The 26,487-nt window shown below is 37.7% G+C and overlaps 3 protein-coding genes across 9 annotated transcripts in view; 1 reads left to right on the forward strand and 2 right to left on the reverse strand.

Annotated features, from left to right (window-relative positions):
• Positions 1-1,354, reverse strand: part of NDUFA13 (NADH:ubiquinone oxidoreductase subunit A13) — a 7,745-nt gene extending 6,391 nt beyond the window's left edge. The window contains exon 1 of the mRNA XM_072404597.1: positions 1,199-1,354. Coding sequence (XP_072260698.1) covers positions 1,199-1,292 — 94 coding nt within the window. The 5' untranslated portion in view covers positions 1,293-1,354. The remainder of the gene's footprint in view (positions 1-1,198) is intronic.
• A 79-nt stretch (positions 1,355-1,433) lies between these two features.
• On the forward strand, positions 1,434-6,650 carry TSSK6 (testis specific serine kinase 6). 3 transcript variants are annotated; one of them, XM_072404594.1, is made up of 3 exons: positions 1,434-1,513; positions 4,390-5,023; positions 6,359-6,650. In XM_072404594.1, exons 2-3 carry the CDS (start codon positions 4,484-4,486, stop codon positions 6,641-6,643), a joined length of 825 nt encoding a protein of 274 aa, XP_072260695.1. In that variant the 5' UTR covers positions 1,434-1,513; positions 4,390-4,483; the 3' UTR covers positions 6,644-6,650. The 3 variants fall into 3 exon arrangements, with proteins under 3 accessions (XP_072260695.1, XP_072260696.1, XP_072260697.1); XM_072404595.1 differs by having other exon boundaries at positions 1,439-1,521; XM_072404596.1 differs by lacking the exon at positions 1,434-1,513 and adding an exon at positions 1,540-1,710.
• Positions 6,651-9,533: 2,883 nt separating this feature from the next.
• Positions 9,534-26,487, reverse strand: part of GATAD2A (GATA zinc finger domain containing 2A) — a 38,782-nt gene continuing 21,828 nt past the window's right edge. For 4 of the 5 annotated variants that reach the window (XM_072404602.1, XM_072404598.1, XM_072404600.1 and 1 more), the window contains exons 2-11: positions 20,529-20,776; positions 18,103-18,229; positions 17,277-17,417; positions 17,024-17,140; positions 16,148-16,336; positions 15,197-15,443; positions 14,488-14,777; positions 14,202-14,379; positions 13,530-13,598; positions 9,534-11,975 (exon numbers count right to left, since the gene is read on the reverse strand). In XM_072404602.1, the coding sequence (XP_072260703.1) occupies positions 11,848-11,975; positions 13,530-13,598; positions 14,202-14,379; positions 14,488-14,777; positions 15,197-15,443; positions 16,148-16,336; positions 17,024-17,140; positions 17,277-17,417; positions 18,103-18,229; positions 20,529-20,767 (1,725 nt within the window). In that variant the 5' untranslated portion in view covers positions 20,768-20,776 and the 3' untranslated portion in view covers positions 9,534-11,847. The remainder of the gene's footprint in view (positions 11,976-13,529; positions 13,599-14,201; positions 14,380-14,487; positions 14,778-15,196; positions 15,444-16,147; positions 16,337-17,023; positions 17,141-17,276; positions 17,418-18,102; positions 18,230-20,528; positions 20,777-26,487) is intronic. The other variant, XM_072404601.1, reaches the window with a different exon arrangement.

Genomic DNA, 26,487 nt, shown 5'->3' on the forward strand with positions numbered 1-26,487 from the left:
AATTGGCACAGGGTGATCAGAAGGGGATGAATTGTTAAATTTATACAGTTGATATAAAATATTTTACTACAGTATTTGGTTCAGAATCTTTTTTTTCTAGATTTTCCTCCTTTAAAATTGGGTGCGTCTTATATGCCGGAGCGTCTTATACGCCGAAAAATACGCTAAATGTATGAGTGCATGGTGTCACACATGCACAGAGAGAGATCAGAGCTTGCTTACATATGGAGGCCCCATCATAAGACATGTTTCCTGATCTTGCGTATGTGCAGTGAGATCTGACAACATCATTGGGAAGCAGGAATGAAGATGGCAATATGGGACATAACAAGGAACCCAGAAAGAAGTTACATCAAGACAGTGTGGGATTCCAATAAATGCTGAGTCCCTGGTTCAAATCTTAGCCAGGTAACTATCTGCATATTCCCCCCATGTTTGCATAGGTTTCCTCCGGGTACTCTGGTTTCCTCCCACATTCCAAAAACATGCAGTTAGGTTATTTGGCTTCCCCCAAAAAATGACCTTAGAGTGTGGTAAAGATATATTACTATGGTAGGGACATTAGATTGTGAGCTCCTTAGAGGGACAGCTAGTGGCATGGCTGTGGACTTTGTACAACGCTGCGTAATAAGTGGGCACTATATAAATACTGTGTAATAATAAAGTAATGAAGTACACGGTGGGTGGCTTATATGCCTTGTACCATTGTGTGTTGTGGTGACAATCACAGATGGCAATGAATGTCATGGCACAGAGTTGATGAATTACAATGATACGAGTACATGGGATTCACCCATTATTGTAGTGCACAAAGGCACCATAATGCCAGGATACACGTGTATGGCTCACAATTCACATCCCTTTTCACACATACTGACATTCATTACAAAACACATCTGTAACACATGGCCATAGGGTTAGCATAGGTCTGGAGGGTTTCCATTATTATGGCACAAATGCAGAGTAATTGTTATCATTGTTACGGAAAGGTATAATGATATATGTGATAAGCATTGTACATTCCACACAAACACACTGCTAATAATCTTTTCCGGGCCTATTTAGTTTTACTAATAACTACTAATAAACTCGAGTCTAGTAAATAATGACAGACTGGAGTCTATCATTCAGGATTATAATACCAAGAACTCCTAACACCAAACCAGTTTTGTCTCACACAGTATTTCCAGTCACCCACCGCTGAAACCGCGACGAGGCAGGTTCCTTTTATAATCCACCGGGCCATATCCCCCCGAAGGGGGCATGTCCTGCTTCACCTTGGACGCAGCCATCTTCCCTGCAGCACAACACCGAGGCCCTGTCAGGAACCAGACGCTGTCACGTGACTACGCAAGCAATGCCAGCGTCAGAACTCTGACGCCATATTTGTTGAGGCAAGTATGGGCAGGCACCACGTGATGTACCAGCTCGTTGAGTGTTCGTATATTACAACGATCATCTTCGTGAACCTGTTAGAACAACTTCTGTATTAGAGCATCCTTGTACCTGCAATGTGCGGAAGTATACCAGCATAACCTGTTTATAGTCTGTACAAATACCTGGTGGAGATTGGCTATATAATGTAAAGTTTGTGGCTGGGTCACTATGGTAACCATAATTAGGATTATGAATGTATGATGGGCCTGTGGCAGTAGGCTTTGTGTGATGACATCAATTTAACAAGCTTCTGACATCATTAAATTCTATCAGGTGCATTTCATCTACAGATACACTTTCTGACTTGTAATTACCCTTTTACAAAACTTTTCTTATTCCCATAGATTTGTAAGAGAATACAAATCTCATGGCGTGAACTAAAGGCCTTTCAAATGCATGGATAGAAAAACAATGCTTTACATGTATATCAAGCCTGAATATTTTATTTTCTTGTTTTGGAAAGGATTAGAGCCTCTGTCATATCTTCCCTGCTACCCAGGGCTCTGATAACATTACCATCACTGCCTGTCCTGAGACCATTGTCCTAGACAACAAACCTGGGATGAATCAGATCCAGGATTGAAATATCTTCCAAAAAAAAACAAATGATTCTATGAAATCCCAACCAGGTTTGCAGGATCTCCCAGATTCACCCATAATAGTTTATAATCTGCAGTTTTAGAGAGCTTTAATAAATCAAGGCCCGTAAAAGAAGCCTCACTGCAAGCCCACCGACGAGCTGGTAAAGCTTTGTGGATTTTGTTTGATTGCATATGTATTAAAATGTTGGCTACCTTTATGGTGTGGTGGACCAAAACCCCATTATTAATATTAGCACCAACATATTACGCAGCACTGTACAAAATTCATAGTCATGTCACTAGCTGCCCCCCAAAAGAGCTCACAATCTAATCAATTTGTATGTGGATTTGGGGATTATTAGAAATGAAAACATGCCTATGGCATGCATACAACACACATCCAGGTACAATATAATGCTCTGTGCTAATGTACATAGGAGCCCATACAAACATTCACTGGTACATTACTGTGCCACTTAATGCGAATGGCACACTAATGTACCCATGTCATAATTCAGATCTAAAAGCAGTGCATGCTAATTGCAGGACACCATTGGTATACATAAGTGTGAACTTTTTTTACTTGGCTAAAGATTTGTACTTCAGTCCGGCCAGTGTTATGGTAGTATTGTGATTTCAGCGACTTTTTGTCAGTCAGCATAGCCGGGTCCCTGACCTCACTTCACTTTAGTTAAGGGAATGAAGCTATAAGTTATTAGGAAGCATGGGCACACTGATAAAATCATCACTTCGGTATAGGCTCCCATGAACAATCCCTGCCTGTTAAATGGACACCACGTCTTTTTTTTCCAATAACTGCTCCATTTATGATTTTTTTTTTCCACATGCATCTAAACTACTCAAAAAAATTTTCTATAATAACTATTTATCACTGGGGATAAGTGAATCCTAGCAAATCTATTCTGCTGGCAATTTGTAAACCCTGTTCTTGTTAGTGATGGGATGGAGTAACCACCTCTTATGACACTTAAAAATAATTCTAGAATCTACTACTTAATGTCATCCCACCAGGTGCCAGAGTCTTGGTTCTTGGGTCTCGCTGACATTTTCACTCTCTTGTATCTAGCCTTTTCCCTTTTTGTATTAAACATTCATTGGCTTTAAATTCTGTTTGCATGCTGATGATTCCTGTGTATTGCTATCCAGATCTGTTCTAACAATTATTCAAACTGCTTCCTTGGCATTTTTTTATGGATTACTGATGGGTAACTATGGATGTAGATAAAACGGAGATAATAGCTAATTAAGTACTTTATAGTATTTCTACATGTCTTGTAGACTTGGTCAAAAGAAACACCGTACACGGCTAAATACAGCTTCTTTCCCTTGAACAACATCTAAAAATCTTTCCATATCTAGAGGTTTGCCTAGATCTGTTCTAGTACCCTCACAATATCTTGCTTTGACTATTACGCAGTCTTCTACAATGAGCCATGAAAGCTGTTGCAGACCTTATGTGCGAAATAATCTCTTCGGACATCCCTTTCAAATCTTTTCAATACCTGAAAATAAACCCGAGAGAGTAAAATGGGGATTAATATACTTCTTCCTCAACAGTTTGTAATAAATGCCTCATGTGTATATCTGAAATCAGCGAGAATCGCTTACCAGAATGTCCTTACCCCTCCTCAACTGACCTAGGTCCTTGCAAGTTCTCCACAGTGCCTCCCAATACTTGTTGACCTACTCCAGTCATTCACTATCCAGATTATTGACTTTTTAGGAATGTAGCAGCTCACTTTGCTACTAGAGGTTCAATGACTAACTTTTGGACCAAACCCTGCCAAGCCCCAATGTCTGTACACTTTCAGAACGCCCTCAATAAACAAGTACCTGGATAGCTGGACTTCAGGTAAGCATTTCTTAACTTTAGGAAAAGGGTCATAGGCCTAAATTAAATTGGAGAAACTGAGCCCTTGGTTAATAAAGTGAAACAAGGACTTCCACTGCCCATATAAGAGTGTTTTCCACCCATCAAATTTAAAAGCACACATCTTTTAGAACCGGCTCCCCCAGGAATTGTAAGACGTACTTAGTTTGGAATTTGTCCAGGAAAGTATAGGTTAACAAGTTGATGGGTATTAAAAAGAAGAGAAGCACAGAAAAATATGGGTTTATTTATAAAGCAGTGGGTCTGACATTCACAAAAACATTCTGTGATGGATGTTATTTCAGGTCCATGTGTTTTCAATTGCAACATCTGATTCTACACCTGAGAATGTTTCAGTGAATGTCAGATTCACATTTTTATAAATAGAGTATATTTAATTTTATTATTGGTAATAACATTTGAATCTGTTATGAATGTATAGCAATATTATATAGTTAAATTATTGTTTTTGCCTTGCAGAAACATCATCAGGAACAGTGAAGCACATTGTGAAATACAAGGAAGAACAACAATTGAGGTTTTAAAGATAACGCATACTTCTCTGTCTATAGACATGTGCCCTGTCAATCAGCTCCTAAAAAACTTGGGCTACGATGTGGTGCGTACCATCGGTGAAGGTGCTTTTTCAAAGGTAAAAATGGCAACATCTGAAAAATATCAACGTGACGTTGCTATAAAGGTGTTGGATAGAAGACGAACACCAGAAATGTACTCTACAAAATTTCTACCACGTGAGCTGGAGATTCTAAGGACTGTTAAGCATCCCAATATCATCGCTCCCTATGAATTTATTGATGTAAGCAACGGACTGCACTTTATAGTGATGGAACTGTGCTTCACAGATCTACTGACAATCATACAGGATGAGGGGAGACTGACAGACACCAAGGCCAAATGTCTCTTCCAACAGATTGTTAGTGCAGTAAATTATCTGCATCAACATCATATAGTTCACAGGGATCTCAAGTGTGAGAATATTCTTCTGACAAAGGATGATAAGGTCAAGATCACGGACTTTAACCTTGGGAAGCTGCTGAACAGCACAGACCTGTGTACCACATACTGTGGTTCTATGGCATATGCTTCACCCGAGGTGAGCTTGTGATTATGTAGGAAATGGTGAAAGTCAATGTACATAATATACATAAACCTTACCTGCCTGCACATAATTTTTCTTATTAGAAAGGAACTAAACGTAATGTAGGCTAGGGCTCCATCTAGTGGCTGGACCAAATAATGCATTTGAAAAAAAAAAAAAAAAAAAAAAAAGGGAAAAACCATGTTAAATGTTAATTTTTTAATCAATAAAGGAACTGGTCATAACTTACTAATGTGCACACTATAGTTCATTGCTTTTAGGATGGCTTTAGGATGCTTTTAGAATCCTTTACAGTAATACCCATGTTCACTTTACATATTTATAAATGCTGTATTCTATTTCACAGCTTCTACTAGTGGTGGTCTTCAGGCTTTAATAACAGCATCCCAAGTAAAAGTCATTTCTTTATAATGTATGTTTCTACATAAAGCACATAGACCAAGACGACTAATTATACCTAAATCTGTTCTCCCCCTGAAGTGTTTACTTCACATTGCACCTGCAGACTATGTCATAGATATTATGCAGGCAATGGTGTGGAGCCTGCAGTTTCCCATGGACCACCTCTTGCTTAAAGTGCTATTTAGGGAAAAGTGACAACTGTGCAAAGAATACCCCTCCCCGACAGATACCTGGCTTGTGATCCCATGCAGCTACTTTTCAGCAGATACTACAATCCTCAGTGTAGAGCAGTGTTTAAGCACAGTTCCTCCACAATTTGTGAGGGGTTCCCTTAAGCAACAAGCAGTTTGCACCTCTCAGATTTAAGTGACACCAATGATCTTTTTGGCTATCTGTAAGGATGACATTCTTCCCACAGACCACCACACTAATGTACTGTGAGCTGGGGATATAGTGATCATAGCAGTTTTTTGAAGACCTGAAAGTTATTTCAGTGGTCTACCCAGTATTTAATAGGTGGAGAAAAGCTGATAAAGACAGTCACTGGAGGGAGCATTGGCTTTCCTATTCTGTATCTGTTCTCAGTCCCAGCATTTGGCCGCTAGACCAAAGCACTCTCACATGGAAGGTCACATTCTCCCTCATACTTAAAGCATCGGAATATGTGCCGTGTCAAGGTCTCTTTCATGAATCATTCTGAATGTTTAAGGGAAAATCTGTTCTCATTACTGACAGGGCTTTACTCCTCTTACATCTTATGAAACAGCTACAATGTCAAATGGGAACAAATAGAATTTCCATGCACTTCCAATTATTTACCACTGTGTTAAGTAGAATTGTTTAGCAAAAAAATAGCTACATATTAAAATATGACATTGGTGGAGAAAGAGGCTTCCATGTGAATGGTAATTGTATTTTCTGTTGTAGGTGCTTCAGGGAAATCCATATGATCCAAAGAAATCTGACATATGGAGTATAGGAGTGATACTCTTCGTCATGGTGTCAGGTACTTTTCCATTTGATGACCACAACATCACTGCATTGCCAAAACTTCAGGAAAAGGGTGCTGCGTTTCCAAAAGACTTAACTTTAAATGAAAATTGCAAGAGCCTTGTTAAAACATTACTGCACTACTGCCCTCATCATCGACCAGACATTGGTGCAGTTGTAGAGCACAGCTGGCTAAAAGGATCATTAAACCAACCAGAATAAAATTAAACTTTTTTTTTTTTTTTTAATATTGCTGTAATCAGTGTAAAGTCATACAGCAGAACTAAAGCTGGGTATAGGCCATAGACATCAGGGAAGAGTTGGGACATGTTGCTAGGATCTGAATAGCTTACAACAGTTCTATACAAGACAAATTCTGGTCATTCCTGCTAGCACAAAAAGAAAAAAAATATTGTAAATTTAAATTTTGCAGTAGGATAACACATGGGAAGAATTATGTCTGCAAAAGTTAGGACAGTTTAGGATATTTTACAAACTCGACTTTCATCCTTTTAGACAAATACTGATCTTACTCCAGGTGTGTATCTAGAAATTATTCCCCCATAAATTCAACCTATCACCAATAAATTCCTTTTAGCCCCTTTTGGCTGGGCACACCACCCGGCTGTTTTTGGGTGGTTACTGAAGAATTTGGTCACAATACAGGGGCTGCCACCCACCTACAGCTTCTTACCACCCAGCTAAAAAAAATACCTGGGTTGAACACTGCAACAGCTGTTGGCAAACTTCCAGACCAATTGACAAGGGATTAATAAATTCACCCCCATATGTCAGTTTCGCGCACGCTGCAATGGCATGTTGTATTTGAGGAGCCATCAAGAAAGAATAGCCACCCACCTCCCCAGCCCCAAGGGCTGACAACCAAAGTACATATTTCTGCATAAAATGAGATCAAGCCCTCCATCCTTCTCTATTTATGACAATTTATGTTAAGTTTTATGTTTTTTACAAAAACAGGCGTTTTAATCGCCATCTGTTTCTTACCCGCTGGTAAGATTTACTTTTTTGTCACAGATAAAAAGTGAGAAATTCCATATTTTGTGATGACATCAGAGCACTATATAAAGGGAAATCATCCAAGTTGGGCAAATAAATTTCCAGTGACAATTACAATGCAAATTCTCATTTTTTAATTTATTTTCTTCCTTTTCCTGTTGGTCATTTAGCACAGTAAGTGAAGGTACACATCTCCAGTGGTGGAAGACAGCAGAAAATAACTGGAGATCTTAGTCCTTCGCTACTTAGAAAATGAAGTTAATTGGGTTTACATACACTAAGAACTAGAATGCCTATGGGTTTCTTTTCTTTTATAGCTATAAACTGGTCCACAGAGTCAATTCTGGGGGAACGATTAGGGGGACAAAGAATGAAAAAGTAGGAAAGTGAATGATAATTTCCCAACTATCGATATTTTGGTATGTTATGTTATAAGGGAAAACTTCCCCAGCAAAGACAGCTAAAACTAACAAATGCTTAAACCTTTCCACACTATCCAAATAAGGAGTTTTGATGCTTTTAAAAGAAAAATCAAATCCATATCCAAGTGTAATATGCCTGAAGTTCAGAGGTACTAAAACCTCAAGGTTTTCAGTCAATTTAAGTTCCATGTCTTTCCTTGCAATATTTTATTGATTTAATGGAAGTCTATGAGGTTTTTTGCTGTAAATATTTAGATTCATAGCACAGCAGGTACAGAGCTGTATCTGTAAAAGAACAGCACCACAGAATAAGTATATTTAACACATTTTACTTACCTCCCAATGTCTTTTTTAGACGTCATAGATCTGGAACCATCACGAGTGTGCGCATTCGCTCTATTTCTACTTCAGAACAGAAATTCTAAAGTATAGTAAAAACACAATCCTAAAGGAGAGGCCAAAAGTAGCAGCCCCCTAGTATTATCTCAGTTACTTTTAAGAAGAATTACCATGTGAAGATGTTATGTGACTTCATCCTAATGGCATAGACTTTGAAGAAGGCTGTAATGCTACGAATCCTGCAAACTCATGTTAGGTAGAATTCACATTTAAGTTCATACAACTCAATATTCAAAACAATTACTTTTTTTTTCCTGAAGCAGAACTTCAGGGATCTAAGTGAAGGTGAAAAAAACCTTTACAAATTTACCAATAGGGGGGGGGGGGAGAACAGTCTTGGCTATCATTCCTTCTAAATGGCAAAAGCCAGTTATTTTCTGTGTATCTAGAAATGCATCCAGCGATAATATAAAAAAACAAAAAACATTTTCACTGTCCTTACTTAGAGGAATTCCTTACACGTGCTGAGGATAAACTCCCTTTTCCTCCAGATGCAAAGAGCTCCCCTTGTCTTTTGCAATAACCATAAAGTTTACATTTTGCAGCAAGCTCAGTATATGGACCCAACCACAATAACTTTTTTGTAAACTGGAGCCCAAAACCGGACTGCATATGACAGATGAGATCAGACAATTACCGTATTTTTCGCCGTATAAGACGCACCCAATTTTAAAGAAGGAAAATCTAGAAAAAAAAGATTCCGATCACTCATGTGCTATTCATACTGGTATTCCCCTTCTGATCACTCATGTGCCATTCAAATTCCCTTTCTGATCACTCTGTGCCCCCCAGTTTTGGGGAAGAAAAAGTGCGTCTTATACGGCAAAAAATACGGTATGTCAATCTCTGGGAATAAGAAAGTACTTTGCTGCCTTGGAAGTTGCATTTGCATTGCATAGTTAGTACAATATTGCACTTTATTATCCAATCAAAAAATGTATTCCGTTTTCTAAGTTGGACACATCTTGTAGTAGCTTGATTCCACTACATATTTTGTTGTAATATTGTAATATGTAAACACAGAAATTATGCTGTTATTCCCAAACTATATTATTAAATAGGTTAAAAAGCATGGGGGTCCCAACACGCCAACTATATACCTCTGTATTTTTCTATGAATATAATACCATTGCAAAATACCAGTCTAACAGCATGCTAATATTCTGAAGTATGGCTCAATAAAGTAAAGTCTAATAATCTTTATTGTGACTTTGTTGGACTAACCAAGATATGGAGACAATAAAATAAAATAAAAAATACACACACAAAGAAAATAAGTTGGCTTAGTTATTTATTAATATTATTCAGAAATGCGGTTCTGGCCAGTGTGATTAAATAGAAACGGCTAGTTCTATCAGTGATGGGGCATCCCCAATTCCCACACGCTCTAGCAGGCTCACGCACGCACACTACGCTTTTCCCACAAGTCAAAACACCTGTACTCCTAGTATCAGGAAAACAGTGTTATATTAACATTGACCTCTAGCCAAAACTATACACTACTTGGGTGAGGGGTAATGCAGACACAGCCTGTATGTAAAGCTGCACTTTACTTTCTAGCCCAGTTGTGACCATCAAGCTCCCCTAAATTCTTCCAGCAATCTCCCATTGCTTCCTATGGGGGTGGAATACGATTGCCATTGGGTCCAGCTCCATACGTCGGCAAGCAGCTGCAGCATGTGCAACAAAAATGATCAGCTGCAAAACTTGCAGGCTTACATGTTCACACTGGGGCATGTTAACAGTCTTCATCACACAGCACCCAAATTTTAAGTTTTGGTTAGAAGAACTTAATATATAAAAAAAAAATAAAAAATAAATTGCAAAAGAAAAAGCGGTTGTTGATTTGAAGGATTTAGGAAATTGAAAATAATTGTTCGTTAAACCATTTACATGCCTCAAATCAGGAGTCTGAGGCTTGGAGAAAAGATGTTTCTTAATGATCCAAAATGATCTATCTTTCTCCTTTGTAGGCCATGTACCCAACAAATACAGTGCAGTGGGGTTCACAAAAATATTTCTAAGGTCTGTGCATTTGCAATTAAATAATCCCCCCCTCCACCCACTAAAAAAAAAAAAAAAAAAAAAAAAAAAAAAAAAAAAGACACCCAGGAGTCACTTCGAATTATATATAAGAAGTTTGTCCAAATACACCTGAGCAGCTCATCACTCTCAACAAATATGTAGGAGCAAAAAAATAAAAATAAAAAATGAAAAACCACCCCTGAATATAGTCCTATTTCTGTGGAATGAAAAAAAAAACCTAACCAGTCTCTCAGACTAATTCCTCATACACACAAAAGACAAGTTTAAATTCTAGGGTTTATCATTTATACAAATAAAAGGGAAAAATGGAAAAATAGGTTTCCAGGCTCCCTCCCTCAATCCAAAACAACCCTAACCCCTCAAAAAAAAAATAAAAATAAAATAAAGCTAAACCCTAAACAACTGCATATATCAAAAAGATATCTAAACAGGTATCCACACAACAGAAAGAGGATTAAAATAAACATAATTAAAGGGAAGAGAGGATTTAGCACAAACTGCTTTTCTGCAATCCAACACTTCCAATGGCCTTAAATAAAAAAAATGTTGACCAGAAAAACTGGGGTCATCGCTTGATTACGATGAAACTGAACACAGGGAAAACATAAGACTGTCCCATTCAGCTTTTCATTTTATTTTTGCAATAAATTTTTTTCTTTTCTTTTTTTTTTTTGCAAAGTCAGTAGACACGAATAAAGGACAGCCATCGAAACAGCCTGAAAATCAAATTCTATAATAATGCAGCAGTTTACCTAAATAGAGGCCTGAACCAACCTCAGAATGTCCTCTAACCCTTCACAAGCTTGAGTCCAGTGAAAACTAAGCAAATTGGATTAGAGCAGAGAGTTGTATTCAAATATTCTTCTTCAGATAATGAATGCCATACAAATGGGCCACCCACAGAAACACTCTGTGGGACATAAACTTTTTCATAGAGCTATTTAAATAGAACTATATTAGATGTATTTCACAAATGCTTTTGTTCTGACTAGACCTATTTTGCTCCAGAATCAGAAGTGGACATGATCAATTCAGCCATGCGAAAAGGAAACAAAAAAAAAAAAAAAGGAAAAAAAAGGATAATATACTCCCCTCCTTAAATTTACAAGAAAAAAAATCCAGTTATATCTTCAAACTGCATTGTGAAGAACGCTCTGAAACCTTCTTTTACATCACACAGGGAAGTCTTTTTTTAATTAAGGGAAATTAAATGAAGAAAACCATTGTTTTTGAGCAAGATGAAAGACATTATGAAAATCCATGACACTTGCCAGCCAGCACAAAAATTAACAAAAAGTGGCTCTCTCTTTCCTGTGAATTCCTCTTTCTAGACCCAAGCACACCCAACACCTTGCAGGTTGCTACCAATGTTTGTTTATGTAGTAAAAATGTAAAGGAATGGTGTTGGGACAAGGCCATCCTTCTGTGCATGGAGGGAGGAAAAGGACATTATGGGTAAACAGTCCTTTCTTGTTGTCTTATGTTCACTAAATTTATGTTCGTTGTCTTTATTTTTTTTGTCACTTCTGGAGGATGGATTCATTATTTCCACGTAGAGGACTGAGTGATGGAGCGGGAAGGAATCATATCTAGGAGGTATTCTCGTTGGCGGTCCACTGCTGTGGACTTATGCACAGGAAGGCCGGGGTTAACAAAGGCTAATGGTCCTCCTAAAAGGGAACAAAGGACAGACAGTTAGAAACTACAATATTTTTTGTTACACGCTGCACACTGATCTGGTGACACTTTTCAACAAAGCCAAGTTACAAGTACCTTGTACCACAAAGTTAGGTAACAAGTAATGATTTGCAAAACATGAACTGAAAAAAAAGTCTAGATGTGTACAGATTTCCTATAATGGACAATAATGCATCTCATTATTACAAACTCTTCCAGCTCCCAGGAAAAAATCTGATAATTATCAAACCAGACCAAATGACTTATCCCTAAGGAAGCTTGGGCAGATTTTCCCACTGGGAATTATCTACAGATTTGCAAGGGATGCCCAAGCCTACCATGTTGTCAAATATCCTCATATGTCTGCAAGACCCTTGTATGTGTTACTGCAGATTGAAGCTGCCATATGTAAAGTTTAACTTAGAAAAATACGACTTTTAAAAGCAGAGGTACCCTTAAGGGCTTGCAATGTACACTGTATTAGAAAGCAAACCTAGTATTGTGGAATGCCAGTAAAGTGATAAGCTCTTTCCATTGGGTTAAAGTTCCACCTGCAAAGCTATTCACCATTGACTTATTTCTCACCATTTTGTGTGCAAAACAGTAAGGGCAATAAATTGGGAGTTTTTAAATATGGGACATTCTAGATTCTCAAGAGTGCAAGCAAACACTTTGAGTTGCTGAATGTTGCCTTTAGCTTGTGTTCGGCACAAGGTTTCATAAATTGATGCAAGCAAAGTCAAGTTACAATTTGGATACCATCATGAATCACAAATACATATTTTGGTAATAAAACTCCTTGTGCATGTATCAACATGAAGGAGGCTTTTCAAAATTTTCTAGGGTACCCAACAGTTATAAGTAGATGAATTAAGTCCAAACTGCTTTCACAATTTCTCAAAAGCAGACCACCACCACATAGTATTACAATACAGGTTTAAATTATGTAACAAATCATAGTTTTCATTTTATATACATTAGGGGCCTGCATTTCTAAATCAATTTTGTATTGGACAGAACGTTCTATACAAAACTTTACTGAGAAAAATGGGGTGTTAGCAGCCTTCAAATTTTCTGAAGGATATATACATTTTAATAATGGAATTCAAAACTACTAGAAAAGTGTTATTGTATGTTTTCATACAAGATGACTTTTAAAGTGAAAAGATTGTCATATAAAACTTAGGATCACCATAAGAGAAACCGCCATGACTGACATAACTGGAGACTGCAAACGACCATTAGAATTTCCTACTTATGGCGAGGTCACTGGAAGTTTTCAATTCATCAACTCAAAGTGTCATAACATTTATATACAAAAAACACTGTATGACTACCATAACAGGGGTCCATATTTGTATCCAGAAAACCTTGAATTCGTACCTACCTGGTCACACTGCAAACAGTTTCCTGGGTAGGCCTGTTTTCAGTGATTAAATTGACAAACAAGAAAACAAAAAAGTATGTTCTTTTATAAAAAAGACATAAATGCTGCATTACATGTTTGTGCAACTTTGTTGCAAGAACAAAGTTGCTTTTTTGCTTACCCCTGTGCATCTCCACTGATTGTTTCTTTGATTGTTGTGTCGCTATGACTCTCTGACTAGTAGTTTGCCCTATAGAAAACAATTATACCCATTTGATGCAGTTATGAAAAAAATAATTCTCAAAAATGAGGCAAATTTAAAAGCTGAACTTAATTTTGTTTAAATGACAGAAAAAGCTGATCTGCTCCTAAAAACTATATCCAATCACCATGATTAATTTTCTAGATCTGAGCCCATAGGTCAATGTAATAAACAGTACAGAAACATATGCATTTCAGATCTTGTGCATAGCAGTGTCTTATTAAAAAAAAAAAGGGTATTGTCGACAGTGACTATACTTGGTGCAAAAAAAAAAAAAAAAAAAAAACAGTTCTTTCCACAGACTCATTCATACAGGTGACTGATATGGTACATCAAACTGGTAAAATAGGTTAGAGATGTACATGTGAAACGTTATAGACAAAGAGGAGTGCACCAGAATAAAACCACCATCCTTCACCAAGACAAAAGATGAGCAGTATAAGAAAAAAAGAAAAAAGAAGGAAAAAAAAAGGGGGGGGGGGCACATACTAATTACTCAACATACATATATATATATATATATATATATATATATATATATATATTGACTACATAAACTACTGGTACTAAAAATACAAGCATGATGCTCACCTGCATTGATAGGGCTCTTTTTCCAGTTTCCGGGTGCCATATTGGTTTTGTTCAGAGAACCATGTTTAACCGATCTGTTGGCAATGGTGGCTGCATTGGTCAGCTTGGTCGTAGTGGGGAACGTATGCAGGACGCCTCGCGTGGTCCCTGACAATCCACGGGATATTGGTGTAGGGCTCTTAAAAGAGATGAAGAAAGAAAATATCCATCAATTTCACACCTTAGAGAGATCTATCTATAAATACTTTAAACATTACACAACACTTGCAAGTGAATAATTTCTTACTTGTTTCAGAGTGTGATGCTGCACAGAATGTTCAGTCTTGATCTGTGCAGGGGAAGAGCTCTGCTGTAGTATCCTTTGCTCAATCTCCTGCTCTTGCTGCAAAGCTTTGACAAAGGCAGCTTTCAATCGGTTGGTATGCTCAGCTTTCAGTGACTTCTTTTGGTTGGAGGTCATGCACACATCGCACATGATGGTCCCATTCTTCTCCTGCCTCCAGCGGCTGGTGAAGTCAGTCTTGCATTGGGCACAACTATAAGGCTCATGAGAGGGGGGTTGTGGAACAGTCTTACCTGGAGAGAGAGGACAGGGTTTACAAAACTTTGATGAGTTGCTTTTCTGACAGTTATGTGGACAGACTGATCAAGTCCTGCTTCAATCTCTACTTTATTATACTTTTTTAAACCAACGCCCCTCCAAAAAAAACACAGCTTTCCTATTTCTCATTTTTTTTGTATATGGATTTGAAGCATCCACTTACATGAAAAAACATTAGATGAGACTCCGCAAAAAAAAGCAGAAACAAAAACATCTGCTTCAGTTTTAAACCAAGGTCCTACATCTTTGGGAATTCAATGGTTTAGCAAAATTTGCTTAGATTCAATTGCAGTCTGTTTTCCCATGAGAATTTATGTGCAACCAAAGTAGTTAGAGATAGTCCCAAGTATAGGTTTACATTTTTTTTTTTTTTTTTTAATTTAGTCAAGCTCACCTTGTGACTCCAGAAGGTTCTGTACCACCTCCTCAAGTCCCACCAGATATATAAACTCATTATTGGCTGCACTTGGTAAGAAATTGAGCTCAGGGGCAGGTGGTTTGGGTGGTGGAATCTCCAGCAACGTCTTTTCCAATTGCTTTCGTAATGCAAGTTTGGCCGCTGCTTGCCGACTAGCAGGGGAATCATTTGCATTAGAGAGGCTGGCAGCACTGCCTGCTGAACCTTTTATAGTTGGAGATGCCTGAAAGAAAAAGAGTAACAAAATTCATCGTATTCATTAAATTCAGGGGTTAAAAATCAGAGTATACCGTAGTCCATGAATAAATTTAATTTTTTTTTTAATAAAACCATTTCTATACTTGGATGGGGTTTGATCATGCACAGAATGTACTTAGGCATTCCATGACTAAATCCACAAGTTTTATGAATGGTGACAGAAACCCTTCTACTTGATATTTACTCCCTTCAAAAGACAACAATCAAGTTCCATTAACATTTCAAACTATACCTAATTTAGGTACACTTTAGAAGTGATCAGTAGGTTACCTTTACAGAAGTTGATCTGACCAATCCAGACAATTTTTGAGCCTTTTTATTTTTTTTATTATTATTTTTTTTTTAATGGAAGAGTTATAGTTCTGTCAAGTATATTGATGCAGGTGATTATGCCATGGATATTTCACCATACAACTATGCCTTTGGACAGCAGGACTAGAAAGAAGAGAAGCAGTCATCCCTGGTATAGACAGCAGTAATAACAGATAAAAGGCTATTAGTGAAAAAAGTACTTTCCATGCTATATGTTTATGCTGGAGAAATTTCTTAATATCCAGCAAAAGTCTTTCAGTAACTGAACCACATCCCTATTCAACAATAAGCTTCATAAAGCAATATACTTCCAGCACAGCTGTTTGACAAAATATATACCATTCCATTATTACAAACCTGTGGTATGTTGACCAGTAAACTCGTGTTTGCCACATTGGCCACCCGTATCAGGCCTTGCTGGATAATTCTTTGACCTTGCATCTGCACACTGGGCACTGAAGCACGAGGAGCAAGCAGTAACGGAGGTGGGCCGGTGCTTGGGTGCTGTCGAATGTTGTGCATCTGCTGAGGAGAGACAGAAATGGGCTGATGGTGGGAGGGAGGGAGCAAAAGAGGTGATGGGAGAGGTGAATGAGAAAAAAATGGGGTTTAGCTGTGAAAATGGAAAACTGTAGTTTCATTAAGACAAATATGTGTGACTACTGGTCTAAATGTTAAAGTACCCTTTACACAAACTGGAGTGGCCACGTTTGAATGGAAACGTTTCCTAACAGTACATTGAATATATTGATGGCGGACAGTAAAAAAAACAAAAAAAAACATTTTGGCTATTAACGTATTCGGGATGTTCATGTCCTACCAATTTAAAAGACCTTATGTTAGAGAGGTCTTGTCCAAGGTACACTTTATTTAAGCCAGTTGAGGTCCTCAAGTTAGTTAGGTGTACTGTGTCTAGAAGTGAAATAGCCATATTGATGCAGGTGTACTGCAGAAGCTGCCGTGTCAGATGATTACGCACAGCCATGAAGATAAGATGTCTGCCACATGCACGGTGCTGTATTCTATTTGAACATACACCAAGTGGTACTATTTACTTTCATAGAGGATAAATCCCTTCAAAATGGCATGTAAAACTAAAATCCATTTCCATTTTTTTTAAAGAAAAAAGCTGACTTTGTATTTAGTTGTTTTATTCCAAGCAGAGGTATGTTGCACTTTCAGCCTATTGCGGTTTCTTTGGTTAAAAACAAAAGCAGTTCCAAAGATTTTTACCTGTGCTCCTCTAACAAGAGGTGGCATAACTATCTGTGTTGATTGCTTGGCCGCTGTCTGTTGCCCACCTCGTACCAGAGGAGGAGGTATAACTGTGCCAGAGATGCGCGATGTCACCTGTAGGACAACAAGTTGAACTTCCTTTATTGTCTAACAAGAACTAATTTGTTAGGTAATAAAAAAGGCAAAGCTTACAAAACTGTAGCAATTGAAATGTGCATCATAGAGACCAGTGAAACGGCAGATGTCTTACCTTCTGTGGAGCAGTCTCCTTTTGAATCTGACTCTGACGGAGCTTTTTAAGTAGCACTAGTTTGGCTTCTTCTAACCGTAATTCTTCTTTTAGCTGCTTGATAATTCGCTCTCTTTCTTCAGGACTGCTTTTCTTCAAAAGCTGTGGGGAAACCGCAAAAGATCAGGCAACAAAAATGAATATCAGAATGACAATACAAGACATATTTGAATTGGTTAAACAATTTATAGAAAGAAAAAAAAAAAAAAAAGAAAAAAGTAAAAAAAAAACTCCAACATTCCAGAATTAAACTCACTAGTCAGATGATAAATGGCAGCCTCTATCAACATTTTTTTTTCAATTCTCAGAGAACCCCTATCTACAATTCAAAGTATTTTAGTATAGTGATTATTTGAAAAAGTGAGCCCCACAATTGTAGTGAGTGGGACAATTGCTCCTTATATTGGTGGCTAGTCAGAAGAATGCCCCTGTATCACTCATTACAGATAGCCAAAATGCAAGTCATGCAAGGTATAAATTGTTCATCAACTTCTGGTGGCTATAAATACTATATCTACAGCTCAAGGCACAATAGCATGGAGGTCAGTGAGAATAATGAATATATATTAGTTGTAAATGGGATAAATTACACCAGTTACATATAAAAAGATAATTGCACCAGTGAATACATATACAAAGGTAGGATATTACTAATTGCTAAATAAGACCCTAGCAACCTCTGGGTTTCAACATGAAATGCTAATCTGAGAAACCAAGTGTACCAGCAAGAAGACAGATACGGCAAAGTACATGTTCTTTTAACAAAGAAAAGATGCAGTCTACTCACCAAAAAGGTTTCAGAATGTGGCTCCTTATTTTGCCTAGATAAACCATTCATCCGTGGACTGGAAGGTTCGTTATCAGATAACACAATAACATCAGGAGATGGAACTCTTTTTTCCCTCTTCATGTCACTGAATCAAGAAACATATTAGTTAATATAGGAACATAGTTAACCAACAAATGCATCAAAAGCCCTGTACAATAACCTGGGTAAGGATAGTTAAACATTTTGGGTTAAAGTGCTAAGGTTTACAAAAAAACTTCAGTCACACCACACTTGCATTCTTTCCAATATAAACACAGAAATACAGCTTAGTGAGGGAATATATCCCCTTCAGAGAGTTGTCCACAAAAACATAGTTAAAGAGAAAAAAAAAAAAAAAAAACCCCAAACAATGATCTGTTCTCAGTGCACTTTTCCTTTACTCATCAGTGGTTAAGGTGGAGACATTTTATCTCCATGCTTGCACATCTCCAATTTCCACACTGCCTACGCAGTACCAGGGAGGTCATGGCAAGCATATACCAATTTGTTCATGCCCTGCATCATAGGTGACACTCATTGCCAAAGAACACATATAGAAGGAGAACCAATACAAACACTGGTGATGAGCCATGCTGCAATGTGCAATGAAACACAGCAGCAGTGTAATAAAAATAAAAACTAAAACCAGGAGTTTTGCTGATAACAGATGAGAGGAGGGGGTTGCCATTGTGGAGAATTGATTGGCAAATGCTAGCTCGCTGGATGTTATACTGCCTGCTGCTTTGGTTTCAATGTTCTCTGAATCACCACTTAAAAACCATATACCTATAAACCACTAGGTGGCAGTAAGTCCACACAAATGTGTAAACCCAAAAAATAAAAAAAAATATTTGTTACCATCTATACCTGTAGAGTGTTTATCTGGGAACAAATACTCCAGGGGTTGTTGGGGGGGGGGGGGGGGGGGGGGGGGGGGGAGTCAGATTTTTTTTACAGTACTACAGTGCTGACGGTCAAATTATTGGCAGGTTTTTCTTTTTATTGCAGACTGTTTAAATACACATATAGTACAATGATAAAATGCATATCAGTTCTCCACTGCACCTGGGATGCATCAATTACAATACATCCCTGCAGAGCTATAATTTGCTCCATTACTGGAGAATAAAAAACAGATAGGAGGGAGCAAGTCCGCACTTGACATAGCAAGAAGCACTGAATATTTTTATACAAGAGTTCCTTGGGATTCAGGGCTCCAAAAGTGCCAGAGAAGGCTTTCTAATGCATATTAGTCTACTGCTTTTCTCAAATAATGTTTTACAGCTGACTTACCTTAGAGCCCTACAAAGGCAATAACTTTTTTTTTTTTTTTTTTTTTGCTATTTGACAAAAAACGCTGCATTTTTTTTATATATCACTTAGCTACCAGAGAATCAATTTCTCCAGCGGTGAAGAGATTGTTTAATTATAAGCTCCTTGCTTAGTGACCATAGAACCCAACAGTTCTTCAGTCTGATATGAGAAATCAAGAGCATCTTAATTTTTCAGGTAAAATGTCTTTAATCCTGCATGATGGTATGGATACCTACATGTTACACACGCCAATTGCCAAGTATTACTGGGAATGTGAAAAAAAAATCTGATTTTTCCACCCAGATTGACAGACAAAAAGCCCTAATAAAATAAATCACTAATTAAAACAATTGTACGTGTTATCTGTGTTATCAGTGGATAACCAGAAGACTAAAGTTTGTTAAGTGCTTTTGTTTTGCAGTTGTAAAGAAACCCCCCCTCCCCCAACCCCAAACAAACAAAACTGTAACCAAGACAAACCCATTTATACTTCATTTAAGGCAAAACAAGTAAAGAACCCCCAAACACCACCACCAAAAAAAAAAAAATTGTTGTAGAGTAACAAGGAATGTTCGCTCTTCAAATCTTTTTTTTTTTTTTTTACAATAGCCACTATTCTAAACAAAATTGCATAAGAACTTGGAAGGAGATTTTCTATAGGAAAAGAGTATTGAATTCAATGTATAAATCTTATCCTAAACAGGTTTTCTGGCCAAACCTCAGCTGGCAAAGTCTGAAAATTAGCAAAGCCACTTATCTGTCCATGCAGAGAAGAGAGTCTGTACAATCCTTTTTACAAGTTACTCTTCCTATGTGAATGCAACAAGTATTATGGCCCGATGCACAGTTTTAACTTTTGTCTAATAAAATAACCTTTTATATAATCATTTGTAAAATGTATACATGATAGGAACAGACCCCACAAAGGTTAGCAAATACCCAAGAGAAATCATCATTGTTTACATTTTAAACAAAAACCACCAACTTTACCTGAACACAACAAAAATGGACCTCCAAAAAAATGTTACCCATGGTACATATTAAAAAAAGAAAAGAAAAAAAAAAGGATTCCCATTGTGTTCTATGGATACCTTTTTGAAGTGCTCATATCCATTGGTTCGTCCCCAGTTGGTACCTCCACTTTAATAGTTGCTTTCACCTCTCCGCTTTTCAGCAGGCCAGGAACTTTGCCAGACTCGGTCTTTATCATTAGATCCCCATCTAAAAGTCCTTTCTCCAGTTTTATTTTCTTATTGTCTATGTCATTTTGTGTCACCTCTCTTTCCAAAGCCCTTTTCTGGCTACGTGTCCGGCATGTTTCATCTGCCATAGTGAAGGTCTGCAAATATAGAAGACATACACACATTACTACAATGCAGATGCTGCATACAGAATGAATCCTGTATCATTTAGGAAAAAAGAACCCTTTGTAGATTACAGATGTCAAGGCCAAAAAGGTACATACAAACATAAAATCTAAATTATGTCTGTATAAACCTTACACAGTGCAAAAAATAAAAGGATGTCAAAACAAAAGAAAAGAAGTTCTCCAATGCCCAGAGAGGTATGGAGACTCAGGATATTTATGATTCAGTGTTTAGCAGGGATTTTAAGTTACATGGGATTTAAATACAGTAATATGAAGTTCTGTCACATTTTCCCCTCACGCACCATAAACAGAGATCTGCTGTCTTCCTCATTTTTATGACCAAAGTTTGTCAACACGGATGTGGACACCTTGATTACAGAAAATACCTATCTGCCCTGATCAGGGTTTTACATTTCTCATGCCAGATTACGTTTGCATTAGATTCCAAAAGGGTATAGCAGACCCCAGGTGGTATTATGTTGTGACATCAAGTCCCCACGTGACCTCTCATTTTCCCAGGATGCTGCTGGAGACACAAAAGCACTTTCTGGAAAACCGGCCTGAACTGGTTCCAGACAACAAGAACTGCAAGTGGCGTTAACCCCTTGTGGTGACACCAACACCCGCCTCACCCACTTCCCCCTAACCCCCACCCCACTTCAATGCTGGCCTGCTGTGCCTGGCATTCCAGTACAGAGTCCAAGGGAGCATCAGTCTAGAAAGAGACAATAAGTTTCTGATGACAATGTTTCCTTTCACCCCTATTTGCACATATAAACATGTATACATTCGCACACTACAGGGAAAGATGGACAAAACCCTGCACTGAAATAAAGGCTCACGTGGAGTTTCTGAAAGTGCCAGTTGCCAGGCTGTCTCTGACTGCAAGACTTTCTAAATCAAAGCACCAAAAAGCAGATGAGAAAAGTCAGAACTCCCAAACTGAATGTTCTGTGATTTAAGGGATGAAGCCACCAGATCGACATGTCAGACAGGCAACTAACTAGCGCTTTTTGGATATAAGAATGGCAGCCAACATGTTTCAGCACAAGTTTACTTTAGCGTTGCTAATTTAGGCTTTGACTCCTCCAGCCACCAAAGCACAAGCAGAGACGGTTACAATTGTTACTATTTTATTAGCAATACCGAAAATTCAGGAGAGCGATATTTCATGCAATTGTGAAAGCTGTGAATTTGCTTTCTAGTTTATATTGGTCATGCAGTTTCCCCAGAAGGACTACTGACTAGCAAGTAGGTCTATCCCAGCTAAAAGTGCTAGCCTGAGATCGGTGGTTCCAGCCGCTTATTATAAGTACTGCTTATTACAGTCAGTCAAGTCATACATATCTTTTAACTGGAATTATTGAAATACCCCTGATGTTAGAATAGATTGATCAATCAGACTCAAACAGTTTTCATCCCCTGCCATTACCATACATACCCCCAAGATCATGGTTGGTGTAAATATTTGTATAAAAAACCCAAGTCACAATTTTTAACAAGTGTTGCTAGAGGGTCCCCTAGACTGGAACATCTAACCTTTTAAATTTTCCTGAAACCACTCATCACATCAATTAATCCTGAACAACTCCATGAATAATGCTAGAACCTGTTATACACATATACATACATATATATATATACACATATACACACACACACACAGATATACAGGCAGACAAATCCACACCCCACCCATCCTATTCTTGAAGGAGTTAACCAAGAAGGGGTCATGTGATTGTTAGGAGACATGTACTCAAATCACTACCACACCCATCCCTGGGGGCAGCAATGCATCTTGACAAAGGTTGTATTAATTTTTCTGCCTACAATGTAGCACTGCAGTGGACTCATAAGTGTTTTTGCAACTATCTGTAAACCTGTACCTTTTCTTTCAAACAGATCTGAGTCATGGGTAGTTTCAGGTTCCAACTCAGCACAGATTTTAAATGCAACATATTATATTATTCAGAGAAAAATCAGTAATTTCCTTAAATATATAAGGGACAACCATATTTTTTGAGAGGCCAGGGTCAGGACATACTCTGCTCCTTCTGACTTAGGATATATGTCTGCTTTATCTGCTTACTTGCCAGTTCTAGGCATTAAAAAATAATCCTACAAAAAATGTCAATTGGTTCTTCCCTGATCCAGAAACATCAGCATTTTGCATTAGAAGTACTCAAAAAGCAGATAATAGATATTTACTTAACTTCTCTTTCTTCAGTGAATTACTGTTCATCACTAACCTAAACAGCCTGCCCTTAGGGCCCATTCATACATGTGTGTATTATTCCACATGGTTTTAGGTACATCCAGTGTTCTCCCCAGCCCCTTTACCCAGGCACACCACCTGGCCCTTTTCACAGTAAACACCTGACTGTTTTTGGGTGGTTACTTAATTTCTTTCCATGTGAATCTGCATGCACATTGAGGCACATTTGAAATAATCAACATGTATATATAGTGCAAGGTGTAACACATATATAGGTGTTAAGCTACCCTAAAGAGAATGTGCTTTGGCCATGCAGGGCAATGTCATAGGTTCACTTGAAACGACACCACCGGCAAGAATAGATATTTTAGTTTATGCGGTTTAGGATGTTCTTCAGTTCTTTTGCCCATACAGAATAGCAGGAGTTCGTAGCAAAATGTATGTATAAGCTGCAGGTCCTGTCACCAATAAAGTGCACCTATTATTCTGCTCCTCAAAAAGTGGTGGTAAAACAGGGAGCTAAAATACCAAAACAGGAAATCTGTCTCACCTTACTGTGGGATACAGTAGGATCAACTAGTTTTAACAACACATCCACAAAACAAAATTGAAACCAGTGCACAAGCCTTATAATGACAACCCAATAATCAGTTGGATCAAGGAATTTCAAAATATTTACAAAAGCTCTAATGAGTATATAAAAAAAAAAAACAGGTTTCTGCTTCATTCCTTACCCAAAGACTTCCTGAACGGTACACAAAATTTAAAACCTCCAATAAAATATTTCTGGACATAGAATATATCTATCCCCACATAAACACCCTAAGTTTAGAAAGCAAACTACTTTGCATTGAAAATATGTCCTGCTCATTGATATATTGACTACACCCATATACAGAATGGCTGTCCCTGCATTGCTCACATACAAAAGGTTGCACCTTTCTAATTCTAAAACACACTAAGTGATGGAAGAGAACAGAAACAATATGAACTAAAGAAAACTCTATTTAGGAAAAGTTATTTTGTAGTAAAACAAACTGGATTTAAAATCTTGCTAAATCAGGAAAAGCCACTTTATGTAAGCATTGTACCAACCATGTGGAACTAGTGTAATGATTACATCGTTGAAACCTTAGATTGCATCAATATCAAGCCAATGATGAAAGTGTACTGAAATTGGGGTTGTACATTGAAGTTTTAATAGAAGTATACTATATAAAAAAAAGGTTCAATGCCATTTACCCAAAATGTGCCAATCTTTGAAATGGTGTAAATGAGGAATGTAGGAAGACTGCTCCCTCAGACAGCAGAAGGGATGAATAAATAAAACTGCAAGGAAGAGGAATTTGCAGTGTGAAGCCAGCAGCGGGAGCAGTGAGACGAAAAGGACGCAGCAACACACCAGCTCTTGAGGATCGGCCAGTTTACAGCTGTCTGCAGGAAAACAATGGGTTAAGCTCTGCCATTTTGGTGTCATTCACTGATATGTCCATTAACGGTGTTACAGAGTAAAATGGAAGTCATTAACCCTTACTGGTCATCTTAATTGCTGCACGGGAAGCAAACTGCTCTACTTAAAAAGTTCCTGCATTTTTCTCACCTAAAATAAAATCCTCCTGCATAAATCTCAATGTCTCACAAGAAGAGGGGAAAAAAACACACAGCTTAATTCCAGGCAATAAGTTCAAGTTACACAATGAAACCAAGGGAATGATATCCGTTTTAGAAGAACACACACAATCAGGACACTACTGTAAATTGGTTTTCAAGCAATAAAGCAAGTGTTTAAAAAAAATTGTAACATTGTGATATTAAAAAAAAAAAAAAAAAAAAAAAAAACTTTGAATAAAGTGCAAAAAGCATTTTAGAGCATACAGTATGAATTCTGATAAACATTTTTACTAACTTTAAAACTTTCCAGAAAAAAATATATATTTAAAAACACCACTCAAACCTACAAAACACACATTTTGTGTTTATGTGAAACAGATAAAGCCAGCAGGTTGGAGATACAGCCTGAAGAGTCTGGCTTTTTCCCCACCTGTAACAATGGTCACAATGACAAACAGGAGGTCATATCTGACCATTGGGGACACATCGGGGTTCTAACCCATCTAAACACTTAAATATTTATGTGGACCTAGCAGAGAGATGATATGAGCTGCCATATTAAAAAATTTTCTCATTGCCGGGATATAAAGCTAATGTTTTGGGTCACACACCTGGAACAATCATTCAGATAAGTACTGAACACCTGAGCTGTATTCTCATTCTGGGTCAGTGATCAGAACACCAACCAGACAACCTGGATATTATAGAACCAGATCAGTAATGTCAGCTTACATCATATCTCAGTGTAAGTATTTATAAGCATTTATTTTTGTTAAATTTAGAATAGAGAGTGTGGAAGGGTAAGAACTTCAGTCTAGTTATTATTGCAGATTCACTATTGGGGAGATTTACCACAATATGTATGAGTGACCAATGTCATTAGAAACCCTTTACCCCTGTAGCTTAAAGCCTCCCACTATGGGCTGCAGTCCCAAGGTGGAGGAACATGCGAGACTCAAATGGAGGATTTGACTCAGGTTTTTGGGGGGTTTGTACATCAGATAATTTAGGACTTTGTAAGACTGTTCTACAGGTGCCTTTGGTTGTAAATTGGGATATGATGTGTTAACAAAAACAACCTGGTTTTCAAACTCATATCCTTGGACAAGCTCTTTACATGATATGTATACGTAATTGTGGCTATACAGAGGAAATACAATGATGTGCAGACATTGTCAACATATGGGCAGCCAAATTTCACCAACTAACTGCATAATTGCATCAGAATCATCCAGGCCCTATATGCAAGATTTATCACAATTGAAAAAAAGGTTGCATTTAAGACAATGTTGGTATATCATGCCCAAAGAAACAACACAAGAGGACTGCTAACTTCTTTAAAAACCCCACACAGAAAAATGCAGAGCGTCTCCTAAAAATAAGTGTCTCGAATGCCAAATTGGACCCCACCTGAAAAAAAGCATGCACAAAGTATTGGAGCCATTACAAACAATCATGGCATTCAGGCAACAAGCTTTTCTTATTAAAGGCAAGATGAATGTCAGAACCCGTTACCCACTTTTAGCCTTAATTTAAAGTACAAGTACAAACAGTTTAACACAGGGTAACAAGTTACATACCAGAGGGTAGCCCTCCACCCCCCACTTATTCTTATCCCTTTACTGCTCACCAAAACTATTAGACTATTTGTAGTAATTAGATAAAAAAAATAAAAATGAAGTGGCAGCTTATTGTATATTGTAGAAGAGACAGGATCTGTCCTCCCATTTGCATTATTATAAACTTACATGCCAGTTAGTTTTTTTTCCTTTAGGATCAGCTCACCTCACACTAGCCTGCAGCAATTTTTCACTTCTTATATATAGTTCTTCTTTAAAAGTGAAATATACCCCAA

Source organism: Pyxicephalus adspersus, chromosome 3 (genome assembly GCF_032062135.1).
Source record: "Pyxicephalus adspersus chromosome 3, UCB_Pads_2.0, whole genome shotgun sequence".
NCBI lineage: Eukaryota > Metazoa > Chordata > Amphibia > Anura > Pyxicephalidae > Pyxicephalus > Pyxicephalus adspersus.